We start from the raw sequence: 19,130 nt of genomic DNA, 5'->3' as shown, positions 1-19,130 counted from the left end.
AAATACAGAGCTAACAAATTTAGAAGCTCTATTATTAAGTGTCAATAAAACCATCATCACCATTTAGCTGATCTATAAATGTGAGCTGTCCTATTTTGGAAACCTAAGACAAAGTATCAAACACTTATCTAACCTTCTGGCACGGAATTTTTACCTGAGGGGGCAGAAGTTTAATTCCGCTTTTTAAAAAACAGTAAATATGTTTTATCCTTACTTTGTCCTTAAAATTTTGGCTGAGATGATAGGAGAGTCTGCAGTGATATTTGGCTAATTGAAAGAAGGCTCATAGCCAACTGTGAAAAGGAAATGGCCTCCATTATCACAAGCTGAAGACCAGCCCCTGACCTGACTGGAGAAAAAGAGGATCCCGTTCCCAGGCATTTCTACCTTCAGACCCTCTAGGGGCACAGATTTTTTTCTGGGCAATTATAAGATGGGGAGATAAATGTCTTCTTTTGAGGGCCAAGGAGAATTATAATTTGTTGACTTGGCCTGGAGAAAGTGGGTTCATTAAGAGGGATCTTCTATTGTTGGGGCCACCAAGCCTCTTTTTTTTTAAATGTCTTTTCCCACCAACCAGAAAAGAGTGTCTTTACTCTGCCGAGGAAAGTGTGTCATGGAAGAGCACTTGAAAAATCTTTTCCTCAGGTAACTGAGGGAACACTTCGTATTTATAAAGGCCATGGCAAACACATTGTTCTAAGATTTTTTTTAGGCAAAAGTTATAATATGCTATCCTCCCTGAATTCTGAATATTTTTATAGCACTATTGATTTAAATCAAAAATATAGAAAACACTCCTTTAAATATATATATCCACTGTGAAGTGTATGATGTCTATAACTTACTTTGAAATGAATTTTTTAAAAAATGATGAATAGATGAATGAATATGTGATAAAGAAAATCCAGCAAAGTATTGATTGTGGAATCTAGGTGGCATGCATATGAATGTCAGCTATATAATTTACCTTTTCTTTATGTTTGAGTATTTTCATACTTAGGGAATTAAAATATTAAACAACTATGCATCATAGAACTAAGGAATTGGATCAAATTATAATTTATCAGATTATAATTGTGATCTTAGGTTTAGCTTAAAATTTTGAGGCAATTAGGCATAACCTTGATAATTTGGTAGAAAACATTCTTTATTCATTATTGGTTACTTTTTGGGTGGGGGGGTTACATTATTTTCTGCATTGGAAAGGTCCTCCACTGTGTATATGATTCTCATTGAATAGCTACTAGCCATACATGACTATACAGTGTAGACCTCAAATATTTATTTAAATGAATAAAAGGACAATAATGGAAGTATAACAGATTGGGCTCCATTACCACTGACTCTAGGAAAATCTTTGAGAAAAAAAATTTAACCCACTCCTAAGACAAAATATTCCCTTGATATTTGCTGCTTTCTCCTACAACTGAGGAGAAAGTTTCTGTTAGTCAAGATTTTATGATACTTGTTTTAGCAAAACAGATCATGTAATTTGGGTAATAAGGTAATAAATGTTGACTGCAGCCCCAAATGACACACAGCACCGTTAACTGATCATATATCAACAGTACGTAACAACAACCTAGGAAAATGGTTTTTTATTTCATGGGGAGCAAGAAAAGCTTAAATTATTGCATGTTTTCTATCTTGATGATTGAAACCATATATAAAAGCTCATATAAGGGGGAAGGCAACGGAAAAATGTCAAATGGGATTGGGTTGGAGTGGTAAGAGAGTGTGAGGAGGGGTCACTTCTGTTTTCTTTTTTAGCCTCTACAGACTTTTCTGTCACATGGTTATGGCTACTTTGTAATTAAAATACTAAGTCTGAATTTTTAAGACCAAGTCAGTGTGTGAGCACAGCTGACGGTGGGGTTTCTTTCCAGGGAAGCCAGCAGAGCGCACATAGCAGCTTCCCTCCCTCCCTGGCTCCTGTCATCACCAGCCTGCAGAACCTGGTCGGCACAAAGAGAGCTACAGATCCTTCCCCCAAAAGTTCAGGTATGACTTGGACACACATCCAGCAGGACCTGTGACCCGATTTTTTAAAGTATTAATATTTTTTAAAAACAATTTCTTCACCCTCAATTCAGATACGTTGAAATCTTCAAACGTGTCCACCTACGCCCCAAGCTTGATGAAAAGCCTGTTCTAAAGGAAGGAAAGCCATAGAGACTCATTTTGGGAACGTGCCTTTAACTGTACAAGAATCACATGAAAACCAGGAAAGCGGAAATCTAAACTACTTCAGAGAGGAAAACCATTTCCCAAAGAGAAAAATTTCAAATGACAGGTCACTTGAGGAAGGTCAAAGCGCATATACCATTGCGGGTAGGGCAGGGCAAGGAGTCCTTTTTAAGCCTTTCCTTGAGGAGAGGGTTGTCTTCGATCAAGGCAGAAAAACGGACAGTGACACAGAGATAGCCCATCCCTCAAGCCACTCAGGCACCATATCCCCGGCAGCTCCTGGTACCGCCGTCAGCTTCTGTCACACCACGTGGTTATGACCACATCTACCTCAAACAGAGGGCCTCTTTAAAATAGCACCCCTTCAATGGTTACCGGTTTGGATTTTGAGAAAGTATGTGATAACTGTTCATATTCTGTCTTGAAAGGCCTAGAAAATGATACTATTTTTTAAAGGATAATATTTTTATAGGAGAATATTAAATCCTAACTGTGTTATCTCTTTATTTTAAAAAGTTAATTGTGTTGCTTCCTTATTTGTAGGCACAGATATGGGACCAAGGACCGTTGAGATCATCAGGGTAGGTCAATAATTTTGCTGTTTTTCAGATTTGTGTTGTATTTCCCTTAAAATGAATACAATTTGTTGGATTGTTAGTGTGCTCTTTTAAGTTACGGAAGGCCTGAAATGGTGTGTGTGACATACATAGACTTAGAAGTACAGTAAAGCCACATAGAGGACCATTGCGAGTTTGTTGGTATATCCCATCCACTATGTTTTGTGCATGTATTTAAGTTTATAAAACAAACCAAAAAAAAAAAAAAGGTATCATATTAAACATACTCCTGTAGCTTGTCTTTTTCACTTTTTTTTTTTTAAGATTTGTTTATTTAGAGAGAGAGCGTGTGCACAAGCAGGGGGAGGGGCAGAGGGAGAGAATCTCAAGCAGACTCCATGACAAGCCTGGAGCCCGATGCGGGGCTTGATCCCAGGACCCTGAGATCACAGCCTGAGCTGAAATCGAGAGTCAGACACTTAACCAGCTGAGCCACCCAGGTGCCCCTGTCCCATTTAAGGATGAACTTTTAGCCGTGCTGATATTTTTTGACAGCACACAGCATGATTTTATTGGTTGCATAGGATTCCATCATATAAATGTGCTGTGATTTTCTTAATCAGCTTCTTCCGACTAAACAATTAGCCTATTTCTCAACTTTTGCTCCTTTATAGCAACATCCTTGTTCTTCTTTTTTTGTCTATATCATGGGTGATTTCCTCAGGACTCGTTCCTAGAAATGGAATTGAGTCAAAAGCCACACTTATTATTTAAAGGCTCTTATGCATATTGCTAAATTGCCTTCTTGAGAAGATTGTGTAAGTTGTATTTAAGTTCATAACGTTGTCAGTCCTGATTTTCAAGCTCTTGCGTGGTATCCAGAATGTTGGAAAGTACTTTGACCACTTTCAACCATTAAATTTGGGATTCAAGAAATACTTAAAAAAGAAATTATGACCTTGTTATGATCATGGTTCAACTGCAGTAAAGAGATATCCAGGGGCGCCTGGGTGGCTAAGTCATTAACTGTCTGCCTTCGGCCCAGATCATGATCCCAGAGTCCCGGGGTCGAGCCCCACATCGGGCTCCCTGCTCAGCGGGAAGCCTGCTTCTCCCTCTCCCTCTACCCCTCTTGTGTTCCCTCTCTCGCCATGTGTGTGTGTGTCTCTCTCTCAAATAAATAAATAAAATCTTAAAAAAAAAAAAAAAAAGATATCCAGCATAGCTTAGTTCTCTGGAATCAGTCATAGCTGTGTTTGAAGGCACTCTACCATTTATTAGCTCTGTGACCTTCAGCAAGTTACTCAGTTTTTCTCGTTTGTAGACTGGGGATGACAACACTTACCTCACAAGGTAAATCTTCTTGTGTGGATTAAATGAGATAACGCAAGTAGTGTATTTAGCATAGTACCTAGTGCGTCCCAGATGTCCAAGAAGTGTCATTCATTATTACTGACTACAATTTGAAATAAATCTGCTTCATCTGTTCCTAGTATCTTTCCACCATGTGGCAACTCAGATGTACCTATGATGGGAAAGTTAAATCTACCAACGTGTACATAATTATGGATAAATTATGAAAGCGTTATGATGGATTTGAACAAAGCCAAGTTATTCCATAAATTTCTCCTCATTCCAAGGTTTATAAAATATCATTTTATAAAATGGTGCAGTTGGTTGAGCCTCTGATTCTTGGTTTTGGCTCAGGTCATGATCTCACAGCAGTAGGATCAAGCCCCGTGTCAGACACGTGTCAGACTCTGAGCTCAGCAACGAAGTCTGCTTGAGTTTCTCCCTCTCCCCCTCCCACTCAGGCTCACATACACACTCTCTCTCTCAAATAAATGGATGAATCTTAAATATATATGTGTGTGTATGTATATGTAAATATCATTTTATGTTTCCTTAGTCATTTCAGCCACTTTTTTTTTATAGGCTTTTATAAAAAGGCCTGCTCCCAGTAACCATATTCTCCCACACATGTTCCAAGCAGAAACTTTTGTGATGAAACTCTTCTTGCCGTTTTGCGTGCACTGCTCTACTGTTGATGCATTCAAAAAACATAAGCCAGACACAAATGTGTTTGAAAACAGGATATGAATTACCCATGACTGGAGAGGTCAGCTTTGCCATTCTTTTTTTATAAGCATGACATGGCAGCATTAGTAATATTATTAATAGTAAAGAATTCCTCAAACTTATTTGAGTTTTTAAAGTTCTTTCCTATGTGGTTTTTGTTGTCATTTTGTTCTTTTCCCATCTTCCAACTTGATGAGGCAAAATCGAAGCACACTAAGCTGTGTATATTTTTAAATAATCGATTAAAACGTCAGGAGTCTTGCTACCACGTAAGCCCCTTTACCTCACCCACGCCAGTAATATTTATGCCATAGTCGTCATGTTTACATTTACAAAAATTGAGAAACCCACGAAGCAGTGCTATAATTTTTTACTTTCAGCAGTCCTACATATTTTATTTGTTTATTTATTTATTTATTTATTTATTTGAGAGAATGAGAGAGAGAGCACAAGCAGGGACAGAGGGAGAAGCCGACTCCCTGCTGAACATGGAGCCCGATGTGGGGCTTGGTCCCAGGACCCTGAGATCATGACCTGAGCCGAAGACAGATGCTTAAGTGATTAAGCCGCCCGGGTGCCCTGTCCTGCATATGCTGAAAAAAATTGGTCACACTTTCTTTACGTACTGAGCAGTTTAGGATTGTATCGTGGACCTCAGGAATGTTACACTGTATAGACCGTGGAGAGCGTTGATGTTTATGGCTTAGCAGGCAGTCAGCCCACTCGGGTTCAGACTGCAAGTTCCATCTCACCTTCCAGGAGCGGCGGTGCAGCTCCCAGCTCAGGTCTGTGGTGAGCGAAGCGAGTCGCTTAGAATGAAGCCAGAGAATTCTGTGGCTCCCCTTCTCAGGCTCTGTCTACTCCAGCTTTCTTCCTTTATTCTCCAGCCACCGGGGGCCCCTTTGCCTGGTTCCTCTGACCAGCGAGATGGGGCGAGATGGGGCGAGTCAGGCATCCACACAGAGTGTTACCCTTGGCGCCACCTTTCCGGCTCCTAGACCGGCTCTGGTGCTCAGGACAAGGCTGCCAGGAAAACAAGGGCCAGGTCCACCCCCTGCTGCTTTTTCTCCGAGTTTTGGCTCTCCACCACAGTTTGTTTGTGTCTTTACTTTTCCGAAGCCTCAGGTAGTTGTTTGCTGTGTTTGACAGAGTTGTTCATTTTCATCAGCAGGAGAGACGTGCTCTAGCTGAGCGAAAGCCACCAGGCTGAAACTGGAACGCGTCAGTCATTCTTCCCCTGATTTTTAAAATAGTAAAACCCTGTGATACAAATGTGGGGAAAACCTGGACGAGAGCCAGGATCTCTTCACCAGGGTCCGAGCGAGCCAAGCTGCCTCACCTCATAATCTCAGCGGACACTTCCAGCCACATCTTCCTTCTCTCTGCAGACTCCGCTGTCATTCCAGTGGGTGTCCTCTCAGATCTTTTGTTGTAATGCAGCCGTGCAGCTCTTTTAGAGCCAAGTGTGTTTGTTCACACCCAGAAGAGCATGATATGTGTGGCAGTTTAATCATAAACACCATATGAGAACATACTTGCCAAGTCTGCATCAAAATTGGCCACTACACTGAGCAGTAACATAGGGTTGTTTTGTATTTTTTTTTTTTTGTTTTTACTCCTACTGTTGCCTTTTACTGAGCGTCTTCGGTAGGCTAAGACTGCACTGTATCATCTCATTTAATCCTCAAACCAACATAAAGATGGAAACTCTAAGAGGTTAAGGAACTGCCTCGAGACCCTCCCCACCCCCAGCTAATTAAGTGCTAGAGCTGAAAACACAGGTCTCTTCCTGACTCCACAGGCGCTGTGCTTACCTCCCGTTACCCTGGCCTCCTGCATCATGGAAGGAGTCTGTGCGACAGCTGTCCGGGGGCAATCAGGTTGTGGGTTTGTAGTAAATATATGAGCCTGTGTTTTCCGTCTTTTTTAGGAGCTCAGCGATGCCCTGGGAATCAGTATTGCCGGAGGAAAAGGAAGTCCCTTAGGAGATATCCCAATATTTATTGCCATGATTCAGGCCAGTGGTGTGGCTGCACGTACCCAGAAACTTAAGGTAAACAAAAGGAAATGGTGAAGTGCTAACAGCATGTGGTGGGGGACAAAGTTGCAGCCATGGGCGGTTTATTTAAAGTTGGAATTCCAGCAGAGACCCACGCTGAGGGCAAAATGCATTGGAGAAAGTTTACACCTAAAATTCATTAGGTCCCTGGGCATATAAAAATATTATTGTTTGTATCAAAGCTTCTCGATGAAAGAAGCTCATTTGCAAAGCCTCCCATACCATTTTTAGCACTTCATTCCACCCAAAATTAATTTTCACCTGAGAGAGATTTGACCTTAGAATCGTCCTTCAACCAGAAGAATTAATGTTCTTAGGATTTTTTTCCCCATTGCCCCTTAATCTTAACTTAGGTAGGAAAATAAAGGAGAAAATATTTGGCTTCCTCATTAGAGCTTTATTGAACAGTTAATTTGTATGCCTCACTATTACTGGTGAATGGATGTGTGAATCACCACCATTGCCAAAATACAAAAGTGGCCTGCTGTGCCTTCCCCTCATCAAATCTGACCCCCTTCTTGTTTCTCTGATTGGTCTGTATTTGGGGAAAGCCATAAAAATTCCTCATGCTTCTGGAACATGCATGCACAGGAGAAACACAGACTCTTCACAATAGCCACAAATGGGAAATATGACTTACAAAGAATCTTAAGCATTCTCCTCAAATTTAATTTTTCTTAATGATAGTGATTTTCTACCACTTTTGTACTTCCAGGTTGGAGATCGGATTGTCAGCATTAATGGGCAACCTTTGGATGGGCTGTCTCACGCGGATGTGGTTAATCTGCTTAAGAACGCCTACGGGCGCATTATCCTGCAGGTATTGCGATCAATGGAACACGCAGCTGCGCGAGGCAGATAAGTGGTGTGCAAAAAAGATTGAGCGTCACTGGCAGTAGGCATCACCGCCCAGCAGGGTGCTTGCTGATGTGAATTATGAAGGTTGAAAGCAAGAAATTATTATTTTTATTCAGAAATTCTTTAATGCCACCCATACAGGCAGTGAGCATGATTATATGAAAGCATAACAAGGGGAGAAAAATTACTCTTTGCTTCACATGATAAATCAACAAGGCTTTTAGCTTCCAGCGTTCTATTGTAAATCAAAGTTTGTGAGGAATAGCAAATGATTTCTTTTCTTATGCCCAAAAACTGTTACCGAACTGCCCAAACGCTGTTTCTTCCACTCCCTTTAGAGGAAGGAAGAAATACAATGCTCTTTTTCCCCCTAGCATAAATGATTGCCAACACTGTTCAGTTCTCACTGTGTGGTTGTCATCAACTGAGGCAGACAATTGTTTATCAGCTGTGGTCCCCAAGAGTATTGTCCAGATGCACGGAAAAGTATAGCAGGAAGTAGAAATGTGTGCTGTTCGTTACCCCTCCTTCTATTTCAGTACTCTATATGTCTCTGAGATTGACATGGTGCAGTGAGAGGCAGGGTACTGCAGTGAGTTTTGCTAATGAGTTTCTTCCAAAATGTATGATTATAATCACCACACTTCTGCAGGTAGTAGTGAATGCTTTACAGGTGAAAAGAATAAAACCCACCATTTAGTGCCTGAGAGAGGGCTAGCCAGCCCCTCAGATCATTCTAGCCTTCAAATAATAATTTCAGGGGTGCCTGGCTGGCTCAGTCAGTAGAACATGAAGCTCTTGATCTCAAGGTTGCAAATTTGAGCCCCGCATTGGGTATGGAGATTACTTAACACTAAAATCTTGAAAATAATAATTTCAAACTGAAAAGCCATTGCATTGGGGAGAACCAGTTTGTGGTGCTTAACTCTCACATCTCAATGGTCTAAATCCAGAAGGCCAAAACGGACATTATGAAAGTAAACGATGGGGCACCTTGGTGGCTCAGTCGGTTAAGCTCTGACTCTTGAGTTTGGCTCAGGTCATGATCTCGGGGTCAGGGGGTAGAACCCCACGTTGGACTCTGCACTCAGGGGGGAGTCAGCTCAGGATTCTCCCTCCCTCTCCTGCTGCCCCTCTCCCCTCTAAAATCCTTTTAAAAAAATTACTTTCAGCATGTATGAAGGGGATCATAAAAATACTGTCAGTAGTTTCAAGGGAGTTTATGTGATAGGCAACGTATTATTCAGTGATTTGGGTCCCGGGTTTCTGCAGAACGCAAACCAGAACACTGTGTGGACTGGTAGAGTCAGCTTCCCCTCTCCTCCTAGTCCTCACTTTCATGGAACTTAGGCCTCTGCCTCAGATTCCTCCCTCCACCCCACCTCAGTCCCATCAGACCCTGTGTGTCCTTGCTTTTCTTCTGTGCTGCGCTTGTTCTTCCTTCGAGTTATGCTGACCCCTAGAGGCCTAAAAGTGCAACTGCTCAGTCTCTGCCTGGGGACCATTAGTTACACAGAATTTTAAAAGGAAGTTATTTGAATGAATAACTATGTCAAGACAAAAAAAAATGTCTCTCTTAGCAAACTCAGGTATTACCAGTATTTCCATACACCAATATAATTTGTTCAGCTCCTCCTTCTTCACAAAGTAATAAGAAGCCACAATGTAAAACTGTAACATTAACTACAAAAGCACCTTAAATGACAATGAACTCAAGCTCTCCCATGCAGAATTAACACTTCATTCAAATTACCTCTATTCACATACCTTTGAAGGAGTTCCTTATTTTTCCTATTTCTGTATTTTAAGAAAATGACATTTGGTTTAAAAATTCTCTTGCATTAATCACATTAGTTCATAGTGTTATTTTCTAACCTGTGCTATTAAAAGCTTAATGGAATCCTTTGGGATTTTTACAGTTATAATCTACACAGTTATGGGTATGGAGCATATGTGCTGCCAAAGGCTTTAGACTCAAAACCCGGAAAACTCCTATGTCCTGCATCAGATGCCTTTCAGTTACATAGTGTATTTGCCCTAATTAAAACAATGTGCATATAGTACCAGCAATATAGTTATTACAGCTGACTTGGCATAGGTAATTATTTTTATCAGGTGAGCCAGCCCATTGGCAGAGCAATAGGGAAGGTCAGGTAATTGTGTCTGATGATGTGGAAAAGACTTAGTGTCAGTGTATCATGCAAAGCAGTCAGCAACTGCTGGTTGCATGGGGAAGATTAAGGTCTGGGTCAGCAGACTGCAGGATGGTGAAGGGGAAAGAGTGGAAGAGACGACCAACACTTCCAGAAGCTTCTCCCCACAGTATACATTACTGTCTCTGGGTGTTAATAAGCAGGTAGATATTCCTGCCCTTAGAGTCTGATGGTTTCTTATTCTCAATCATAGATTGGTCAGTGGAGACTGATGTGGCTACACGGTGTCATTTTAGATGTTCCCAATTATATTTGCGTTTCTAGTCTGATAGTTTGTCTGGTTAAGCTCTTTTGTCTGTAGAATGACCATGAAACCTTTTTTGGACAAAATCAGGTAACCCAGACTCTCTGCTAGAATTTTTTTTTTTTTTTGGTACATCTTTCTTTGAGAACACAGAAGATAAAAAGAGCATATCAGAGATTTTTTGTCAGTAAAGGAACTTGTGAGGCTTGTTCTGGGTCCATTAAGAAATTTTGCGAACAGTCGAGAGTGTAGCAGAATGGGTGGATTGAGGGAGCACTAACTAAACTAGGGGGTATGGGAAGAGGATGTTGGGAGAGAACATTGTAGTTGGAGATGTCCAATAGGCAGAGGAAATTTTACCACCAATACTCAGGGAGACTTCACTGCTGGGAACAGGGTAAATAAAGCCATCTGAGGCTTTTCCATGTCGACATCCCCACTGCCTGGCACATTATTTATCATAGATACTGGTTGAATATGAATGAAAACAGTGTGACAAAGACAGGACAAAGGCTTGGAGTCAACAGCAAGTAGGGAAGGCAGAAGAAGAGTCTGAAATCAGGGAGATTCATTAGGGGTCTGTCTACAAAGTAGTTTGGGAGGCTTTTTGGGGACATTCTCCAGAACAACAATGACAAAATTGATATAAGAGGGTCAAACTGCTGGTTTGGAGAAAGAGAGTGTGTCATATTTATTAAGATAATATAGAGAAAACAGTGACTTCTTTTTGAACCCTCAATTGAAAATGGAAGAGAAAAAGACGTGGGATTAATTCAGGAGATCCAATATCCAACAAATAGGAGTTGCAAAAAGAAAAAAAAATAAGAAAGAAATAAAATAAATCTTAGCTTAAGGTCCATAAATCTAAGCAGGATAAATAAGTATAATACCTATATACATTCTAAAACTTTCCAAAGGGAAAAATAAAAGCTACTTACAAAAGAACAAGAGATTCAGATGGCACCTCTTTTTCAGCAGTGTATTTCTGAGAAAATCACTTTAGGATGTAATCCAGCAAAAGAGCAAGTAAGAAAGAAAAAAGAGGGAAGCCAGTGGATTCAATGCTGAGAAACATGGAAGTCCCAGGGCAGCTGTGTAGCAAGCATAGAGAATAACTTACCCAAACTGGAGCAGGGGGAGAAGATACTCTAAGAGAGATGCCTGTGCATCGAAAGGAAAGAACAGGAACAGATGTATTATCTCATCTGTTTAACTAAATCGGAAGTTTGAGATCACTGGGAGAATCTGGGGCTCAGTTGGTGGTAAGTATATCAAAATTAAACAAAATGAGATCATTGTTACCTTGGAGAAAATAAACTTGTACCAAGAAAAGGAAATGTAATCATAGTACAGTAGTTGACTCAGTATAAATAACGTTTATATAAACAATTGTAAGTCATAATAATAAAACCAATACAACCAAGCATAATGCATGAACTGTTAGTATCATGGTTATTTGGGATGTGTTAGTGAAGAGGAAAATACGAGAAGTAAATCTTTAAAGCTGAAATAAAAGAGGTTGTTGGAAATTGTTAGAACTGTAGAGGTTTAAGTATATTTAAGGAAACACAGGAAACAAGTAGAACTTTAAAATAATATAAAGTGGAAGAGTTTGGCAAGCTAAATTTTCATCCACTGGATTATTTCATCTGTTGAAATAGGGAGTTGATAGACATCAACAAGATGATAAATTTTAAAATAGGCTTGTAAGCATATTACTTAGCTTATGCCTCTAGAATTGAAAAGAGAAATGTTTAGTGTGTCTCCAGAGAGTGAAAGTGTTGAATTTTTTATCATGTGCTGTACTATTTAATTTTTTATCATGTGCACACAAAAATATCCTGGAAAAATAAAATAGAAAAGAACCAGGAGTCAAAAATACAGATTCTAGACACTTAAGGAGAAAAGAATTTTAAGAACAGCACACTTCCAATGAAGCAGAAATAAATAAAATCGCAAAAATCAGTACAACTGGTAGATAAATCACTGGCAATCTTTAAAGAAATTGATTTTCTTTCAGAGTTGGTGGTGAGTCAGTAGAGAGCAAAGGAATAGTTGGGAGCAAAAAAGATAGAAGACAAGGTAGGGATGATGTTACCTCTGAAAAAGAAGATTACAAGTTCTGTAGTGAAGGGGCGCCTGGCAGGCTCAGCTGGTAGGGCACGAGACTCTTCATCGCGGTCTCATAAATCCAAGCCCCACGTTGGGTGTAGAGATTACTTAAAATCTTTAAGAAAAAACAAATTTTCCGTGAGCTGATTATTGCAGTGCTGCTTCTAGTTCAGAAGCCGAGCTGAGACCCACTGGAGGGTGCATTACTTAGAGAGAGGAAAGCACGTTATTCTCTGTGCCTGGAATACCTGTAACACCCCACTTCCATGCCCTCTCTATAAATCCTGTGAAATCCTTTGTTTTAGAAACTCTCCAACCAAGAAGTTGGGGAATAGGGAGTGCCTGGGGCTCATTTTGCCCTGAGACCATGAACTGCTCCAAAGTAATGTCTGTGCCCCCAGCACAGGGCCTGGCCTAAAAAGTGTTGGTCACGTCGAGTGGGTTGCTGAGCTATGCTGATCGAGTTAAAAGATACCAACTTAGAGAGAACTAATCAGCACGGTTACCAATTCGGTCTGGAAAAATTCTACTAGAGGTGAGAGATGGATTGGGTTGGGAACGGAAAAGGTGTGTGATGGAGGGCGCAGGGCAAGCATCTAAAGGCACATGTGAGCATCAGTAAAGGAGGGGCTTGTGAGCAGTTCTTAACCTTGGCTGTGCGATAGAGTCACTGATCCCAATACTAGTCCTTGGTTCTACCACAGGGATTTAATGGGTCTGGGATGTGGCATGGACTTTGAGAGTCTAAAGCTTCCCAGGTGTTTCTAATAGGTAACCAGCTGACCGGTGGAGGTCATGATGGATAGAAAGCCAAGTGATGCTGGGAAGGGAGTGGTAAGCTCCAGGAAAAGGACAAAGAGCTGAAGGTTTGAAAATTGAAATGAAGACCAGTGGGAGTTCTATAGAACCAAGTAGTCTTTAATACCAGAAAGTTGTGTGTTTGAGTCCTCTCACTTATCTCTTCAGTTTTCTATAAATAGGGATCATAATTCCTTTCTTCCAAGGTTGCTGTGAGGATTAAATGAGGTGTAATTTTTAATAAAACAGTGAATTGCCAATGGTAAGCATTATATAAGTGGCTTTGTATTACTTTCATTGTAATAACATGAGCTCGAGGTCAGCAGATGCAAACATTTCTAGGACCCTGGAAGTGGGTGGTTTTCCAGGTGGCACGTGAGATGTGTGCCACTGGATGGTGATGTCACTAGCAGACACTTGGCCCCTTGTTTTACTCCAAACTTAAAACATTTGACACTTCGAACCATTATATTTTTCAAACAGATACATTGAGGTCAGTGTTCTCTGATGTCCCTGGAATCAGTGTCATTAGACTCTAAATAAAATCTTGAAGCAGATGTGCTTCCTACTTCATTAAGTTACACCAAATGTCAGGCATGGGCCAAGGCAAGCTTTTCTTGATTGCTCTTCTGTTCTGTGCCCCGTCTTAAGTTGCCAGCTTTCTCAGAGAGCACCTTAGCTTCCTGTCGGCTTTCAGCGTATCCACACTGTGGATCTGGGATCCAGGTCGGGTGTGAGTGCTGAGTTCGTGTTCTGTACTGCAGGGTTGGAGCCCTAACAAGTCTAAGGGCTAATCTTACTCTTCTACAGGAGCCACAGCTCGGGGGACTTGTAAGCAAGGAGCTCAAGCTTGTGTGCGTTGTGATAATCCTACTTACTGGAAAGTATTTCGACTTCTCAATTCTCCAAAACAATCCCCCGAACCTATTTTTTTTTTAAAAGATTTTATTTTAGAGAGAGAGAGAGAACACAAGCGGGGGAATTAGGCCAAGGGAATTAGGCCAAGCAGAGCAGGGAGCCTGATGCAGGGCTCAGTCCCAGGACCCTGGGATCATGACCTGAGCCTAAGGCAGACGCTTAACCGAATGAGCCACCCAGGTGTCCCTCCCCCCCCCCCCAAAAAAAAACTATTTTTAAGGAAAAGGTACTCAGCCTAGGGTCCATGCAATAAAAATTGTGCTTTATTACTCAATTAGAAAGCATCACGCATATATCATTTTAATATAGAACTTACAATTCTAATTGAATTTAGTTTTGCTTTTAACCTAAATTAGTAAATGCCACAGGAAGCCAAGGCATGAGAAAGCATATCAGAATGAATACCCTCCTGGAGGGGAAAACACAGTTTGATGAGGGAATCCATTTGGAGGGGGAAACACGCTGTGAGGGGCAAGGACAGTTGGAGGGGGAAACACGCTGTGAGGGGCAAGGGCAGTTGGAGGGGGAAACACGCTGTGAGGGGCAAGGGCAGTTGGAGGGGGAAACACGCTGTGAGGGGCAAGGGCAGTTGGAGGGGGAAACACGCTGTGAGGGGCAAGGGCAGTTGGAGGGGGAAACATCCTTATTGGTTCTTCCTCTTCCACTGATTCACAAGTCTCCACTTTTTCATTAGACTCGGATAAGGCTTCTTCCTCATCCTTCATTTCACAAGTCTTCCTCTCGGATAGAGTGACTTCCTCCTTCTCTTCTTTCATTTCACAAGTTTCCCCCTCCTCAAGTGGAGTAACTTCCTCCTCTTTCATTTCATGAGTCTCTCTCCCCTCAGGTAGAGTGGCTTCCTCCTTCTCTTTCATTTCACATGTCTCCCTCTCTTCAGGCACAGGGATTTCCTCCTCGTCTTCCTTCAGACCAGTGACCTCCCTCTCCTTAGGTAGGCACTTATTAAATGTTTGTCATAACAAGGTTGGGGAGAAGGTGAGGAGACAAAGTACTTTCATTAAAGCCCGGTAAGAGTTCAAACTGCTGCAGCCACTTGGCAGCTTCAGAAGATCTATGACATTTACTCTGTGCATACCCATCACCCAGCGCTTCCACACCTAGCTGTCTGTCTTAAAGAGCCACTCAAGGTCTATGTAGCAGCACTATGTGCAGGACCCACAGGTTTTGAACCAAGTGAATGGTTTTAAAGGGTGAGTGGGAAGCAAGGAAGACATCTGTCATATCTCCAGTCCCTAGGGATGAGGGACGAGAAGAAAGGTTGCTGATCTGTGTAATGTGGAAATGGAGCTGGCCCTAGCCGGGTCCAAGGACTCCGGACACCACAGCTTTTGAACCATGTATTCAGGTTGCGCAGACCTTAATATGTGTTGTCTGAGGACTTCAAAGACGCCTTTGCTTTACCCAGAAAACCTATTCTTCCCCTCTTCTCTCTCCTTTGTACAGCATGTGTTCAGATCTGCCCCCCATACTAGATAACATCAACTGCAAGCCTGTCCATTGAAGGGACTGAACACATCTGCTTTCCCTTGGTTTCCTCTACTCCCTTCTCTATCCTCAGAACCTACCACAGAAGTTTGTACCCGAAGTTCTAGATTTACTTTAAAAAAAAAAATGAATAAACCTCCCATTAGTCTGTTTACCTTCCCCTTTTCATAACACACGAAGAGACCTTTCCCAGCCTTACCTCCATGCCGTTCAGTTCCTGAACTGAACGTGTTGATGGGGGACGAGCACTTCAGATGCAGGACTGAACTAAGACTCATAGGCCACATCTCCTTGGACTTGTACCCAGCTGAATACACACACCCTTCAAAATCGGATCAGATTCTCATCTTTCACAAATCAGTCCCTGGGAAGACCAATCAACTCTGAGACCAAGATGGTAATGCAAACACCTTGGGGCTATGAAGTCATTCTGGGGGTGATGGGTTTATGGTCTCCTTGCCTTCCTGCAAAAGACTAAGCCATTAGTGAAAATCTTCACATTTCCCATCTAGCTTCTTGGCTTCCACTCCTACAAAACAGGAGCTTAAACAGCCCCAAGGAGCCTAGGTAAGCCCCTAGGATTTAATATCATCAGTGGCTGGGAGGCACTTTTTATTTCAGGGTTGGGGGTAAGCAAGAGGCCTTCAGGTTTTAGAGGGATGTGAGTTTTTCTGTAAGATGGTGCTGTTAGAAGTGTTCTTATATTTTCTAGCTAGATAAAAAAATTTAATTTTTACCCAAATAGAACTGTGACTCTGGTATCACAATTTATATGGCCGATTTCATAGACTCTTGAAAGTGTATTCTCTTTCTAAAAGTAAAAAAAAAAAAAAAAGCGATCCTTCTGGAACATCCATGGGCATATGTCTCCCACGCCCTGAGTGCTCTTCTTAACAGTACCTTCTGAGAGCCAGGAAGTTTTCCTGCCTGTTGTCAACCACACGCCATGATGATCTGCTCTATTTGCAACTGCTTGTTCAACTATCTCTCTCCCCTCTTCCTCCCTGACACCATATCGAGACTGTGCTTAACTACATGCAGTGTGAGTCAGATTGCCTGGTGTGAGGGTCCAAGGCCAGGTCTATACCCTCACACTGCATATGATTAAGAGCACAAGATTCTAGTGTGAAATGACATGGAAATGAAACCAGCCTTCACTCCTTAACAGACTTTGGGAAAGCTACTTAACCTCTGCTCCAGGTTCGTCCATCTGAAATACAGAAATAATAGCGGCACCTACCTCTATAGGGACTCAGGAGAGTGCTTAGCGTAAAGGAAGTGCTCAGTTGATACCCAGTTGTCATGGCACTGTTACAGATTGAACAAATGGGCAAAGAAAGGAGCAGGTTGCCATCAAATCTTCGCTTTTGAAGACACCTTGGAGAAGACAATATTTTACTGACTTTCTTTGTCAGCCCCATAATGGATGGTCTCTTTCTTGGTCAGCTGAGAGTACAAGTCCAAATTCCCACCAAATATAGGAATCCCCTTTACTATATCCCAAGTTAATAGATTTTGAGCCTCTGTTTGAGGATGCTTATGCTGTAACAAGCTGTGCCGTTCCGTTCTGTAACTGCCTCACTAGAGGTTTTTTCTCCTTAAAAGGACCCAAAACCAATCTCCTTGTAACTTCTATCAGTCTCACTCTGTTCTGTGGAAATTCAGAAAATTGAGTCCCATAATCCTTATTCCTTAGGAAGGTTTTGGGTTCATTCACTCCACAAATACTCATTAAGCAACTGTTACATGCCAGGCATGTTAATACTGAGAAGCAGTCCTTATCCTCATGAATCCTGTGATGGGGCAGTGGGGGAGATACGGAAATATGTATCATCACAGTTTGTGGGAAATATTTGGAGAGCGCTGCAGAGAGAAAAACAGGAGAAATTAATTTAAGCACCAATTGTAAAGAAGGCTGGTATAAGGAAAGTGACTTGTAAGCTGATACCAGGCCAACTGGTGGTTTTGGGGGGGGGGGGCAGATTGCAGGCAGAGAGAACTGGAATGTGGGGTGGAGTGGAAGGAGAATGATGGGATTAGAGGAGCAGGCTGGGGGGGGGACCTTTGTGTATATAATTAGGGAGTCTGAATTTTATTCTAAGTACAAAGAGAGACCACTGAAAGGTTTTAAGCAGGGGAGTGCCATTATGCAGTTTATATTGAAAAAGATAACTGGCTGTTGTATAGAAGAGAGATTGGAAGAGGATGAGTGGGGATGCCGGTTAAAAGGCAGATGATGATGATTAATTGATTAGGATGGTCGCCATAGAGGCAAAAAGGAACAGGTTGGACAAGTGTTTTAGAGGTAGAATCCAGAAGACTTGATGGTGGATTGCATAAGGCAGGTGAGAGAGGGATGTATCAGGTTGATATTCAGAGAGTAAGCACCTGTGTGGTTAGCATCCCTGCATCCTTTCTTGTTAGACAGTCATCACCAGTCAGCCATCAAGCATTTTCAGTTTTATACCTAACACATTTTAATCAGGTAGTCAGAGGTGCCATCTACTAAGAGGGAAAACTAAGGGGAAATGAGTTAGAAAATGGTTGTTGGATCAAGAGTTTGAATTTGGTTAATGCAGATGGTAAGTTGGCAATTGCATATAGCAGACTAGGCTGGGAATTTTCAGCACCTTGTTGCCACCTAGACCCTGAGTGTGCATGTGGGAATTGGGAACAGGACTGAGCCACAGGAGTGAGTAGAATAGCCAAGAGGTGTAAAAGTGGGCCCCAGCAGCAAGAGGAAGGCCAGAAAGTGGGTCATAGAAGTTTAGGTCTGGTGATGGGGATGGCTGCTGAGATGGAGTGGTTCAGGAAGATGGTGTAGGTTGAGATTACAGAGGTCAGATGCAAAGACAACTTCTCTGATACGCTTGCTATGGGGAGAGTAGAAAAAGGGCTGGTGGAAAGTGGAGGGGCTCTTGTGGACAAGGCGAATCTGTCTTTTCCTCTTTGTCTCTTATCCTAAATATTTGCATAGTTCATTCAGTCATTCTGTATATGGTGGTATTTCCAGAAGATTCCATACCTTGCACACAGCTGTGTTTTCCTCCGGAATAGGATACTTCACCAAAATGTGTTCTGACTCGCCATGGCCGGCCTGTTGCTTTCCTTGTTGTAAAAACTCTATTTTAAACAGATGCAGCTAAGCTTAGCAGTTTAGGCAGCCATGCCCTCTGTTGGCTCATTCTGAAACTGCAGTCAAATCCAGTTCCTTTGCATTGGTGTCAAGTTCCTCACTCCATACTTACTTGTGTACTGACTATTATAACCTAAAAGAAGAACCATTGATCAGAGGTAGGAGTAGCCCAGGAGCTCTGGAGAGAGAGAGGCTCGGAACTAGTGGAGATGGAAGACATCTCCAGGCTAAGTATACAAGGCAGGCTTTTATGATTCCCATTCAACAGATGAGAAAGCTGAAATTCAGGAACTGAATGCCAGAACCTTTAAATGGCAGGAACTGAATGCCAGAACCTCATTCTGTGTCCTCGAATGAGCTGTCAGAGCTATACCATATTTCTTTTGAATGCCTTTGGATGTTATTTGAAGATTACCAATATAGAGTGAATGTTTACATGTCATGTACTATTGTTTGGAAC

General features: G+C 41.8%; 1 protein-coding gene across 4 annotated transcripts in view; it reads left to right on the top strand.

Annotated features, from left to right (window-relative positions):
* PATJ (PATJ crumbs cell polarity complex component) overlaps positions 1-19,130 on the top strand; it is a 336,460-nt gene that overhangs the window by 305,678 nt on the left and 11,652 nt on the right. For all 4 annotated transcript variants that reach the window (XM_048220189.2, XM_026497951.4, XM_026497952.4 and 1 more), the window contains 4 exons: positions 1,890-2,004; positions 2,734-2,771; positions 6,757-6,879; positions 7,601-7,705. In XM_048220189.2, coding sequence (XP_048076146.1) covers positions 1,890-2,004; positions 2,734-2,771; positions 6,757-6,879; positions 7,601-7,705 — 381 coding nt within the window. The remainder of the gene's footprint in view (positions 1-1,889; positions 2,005-2,733; positions 2,772-6,756; positions 6,880-7,600; positions 7,706-19,130) is intronic.

Source organism: Ursus arctos, unplaced genomic scaffold (assembly GCF_023065955.2).
Source record: "Ursus arctos isolate Adak ecotype North America unplaced genomic scaffold, UrsArc2.0 scaffold_12, whole genome shotgun sequence".
Lineage (NCBI taxonomy): Eukaryota > Metazoa > Chordata > Mammalia > Carnivora > Ursidae > Ursus > Ursus arctos.
This window is presented reverse-complemented; position numbering and strand designations above follow the sequence as displayed.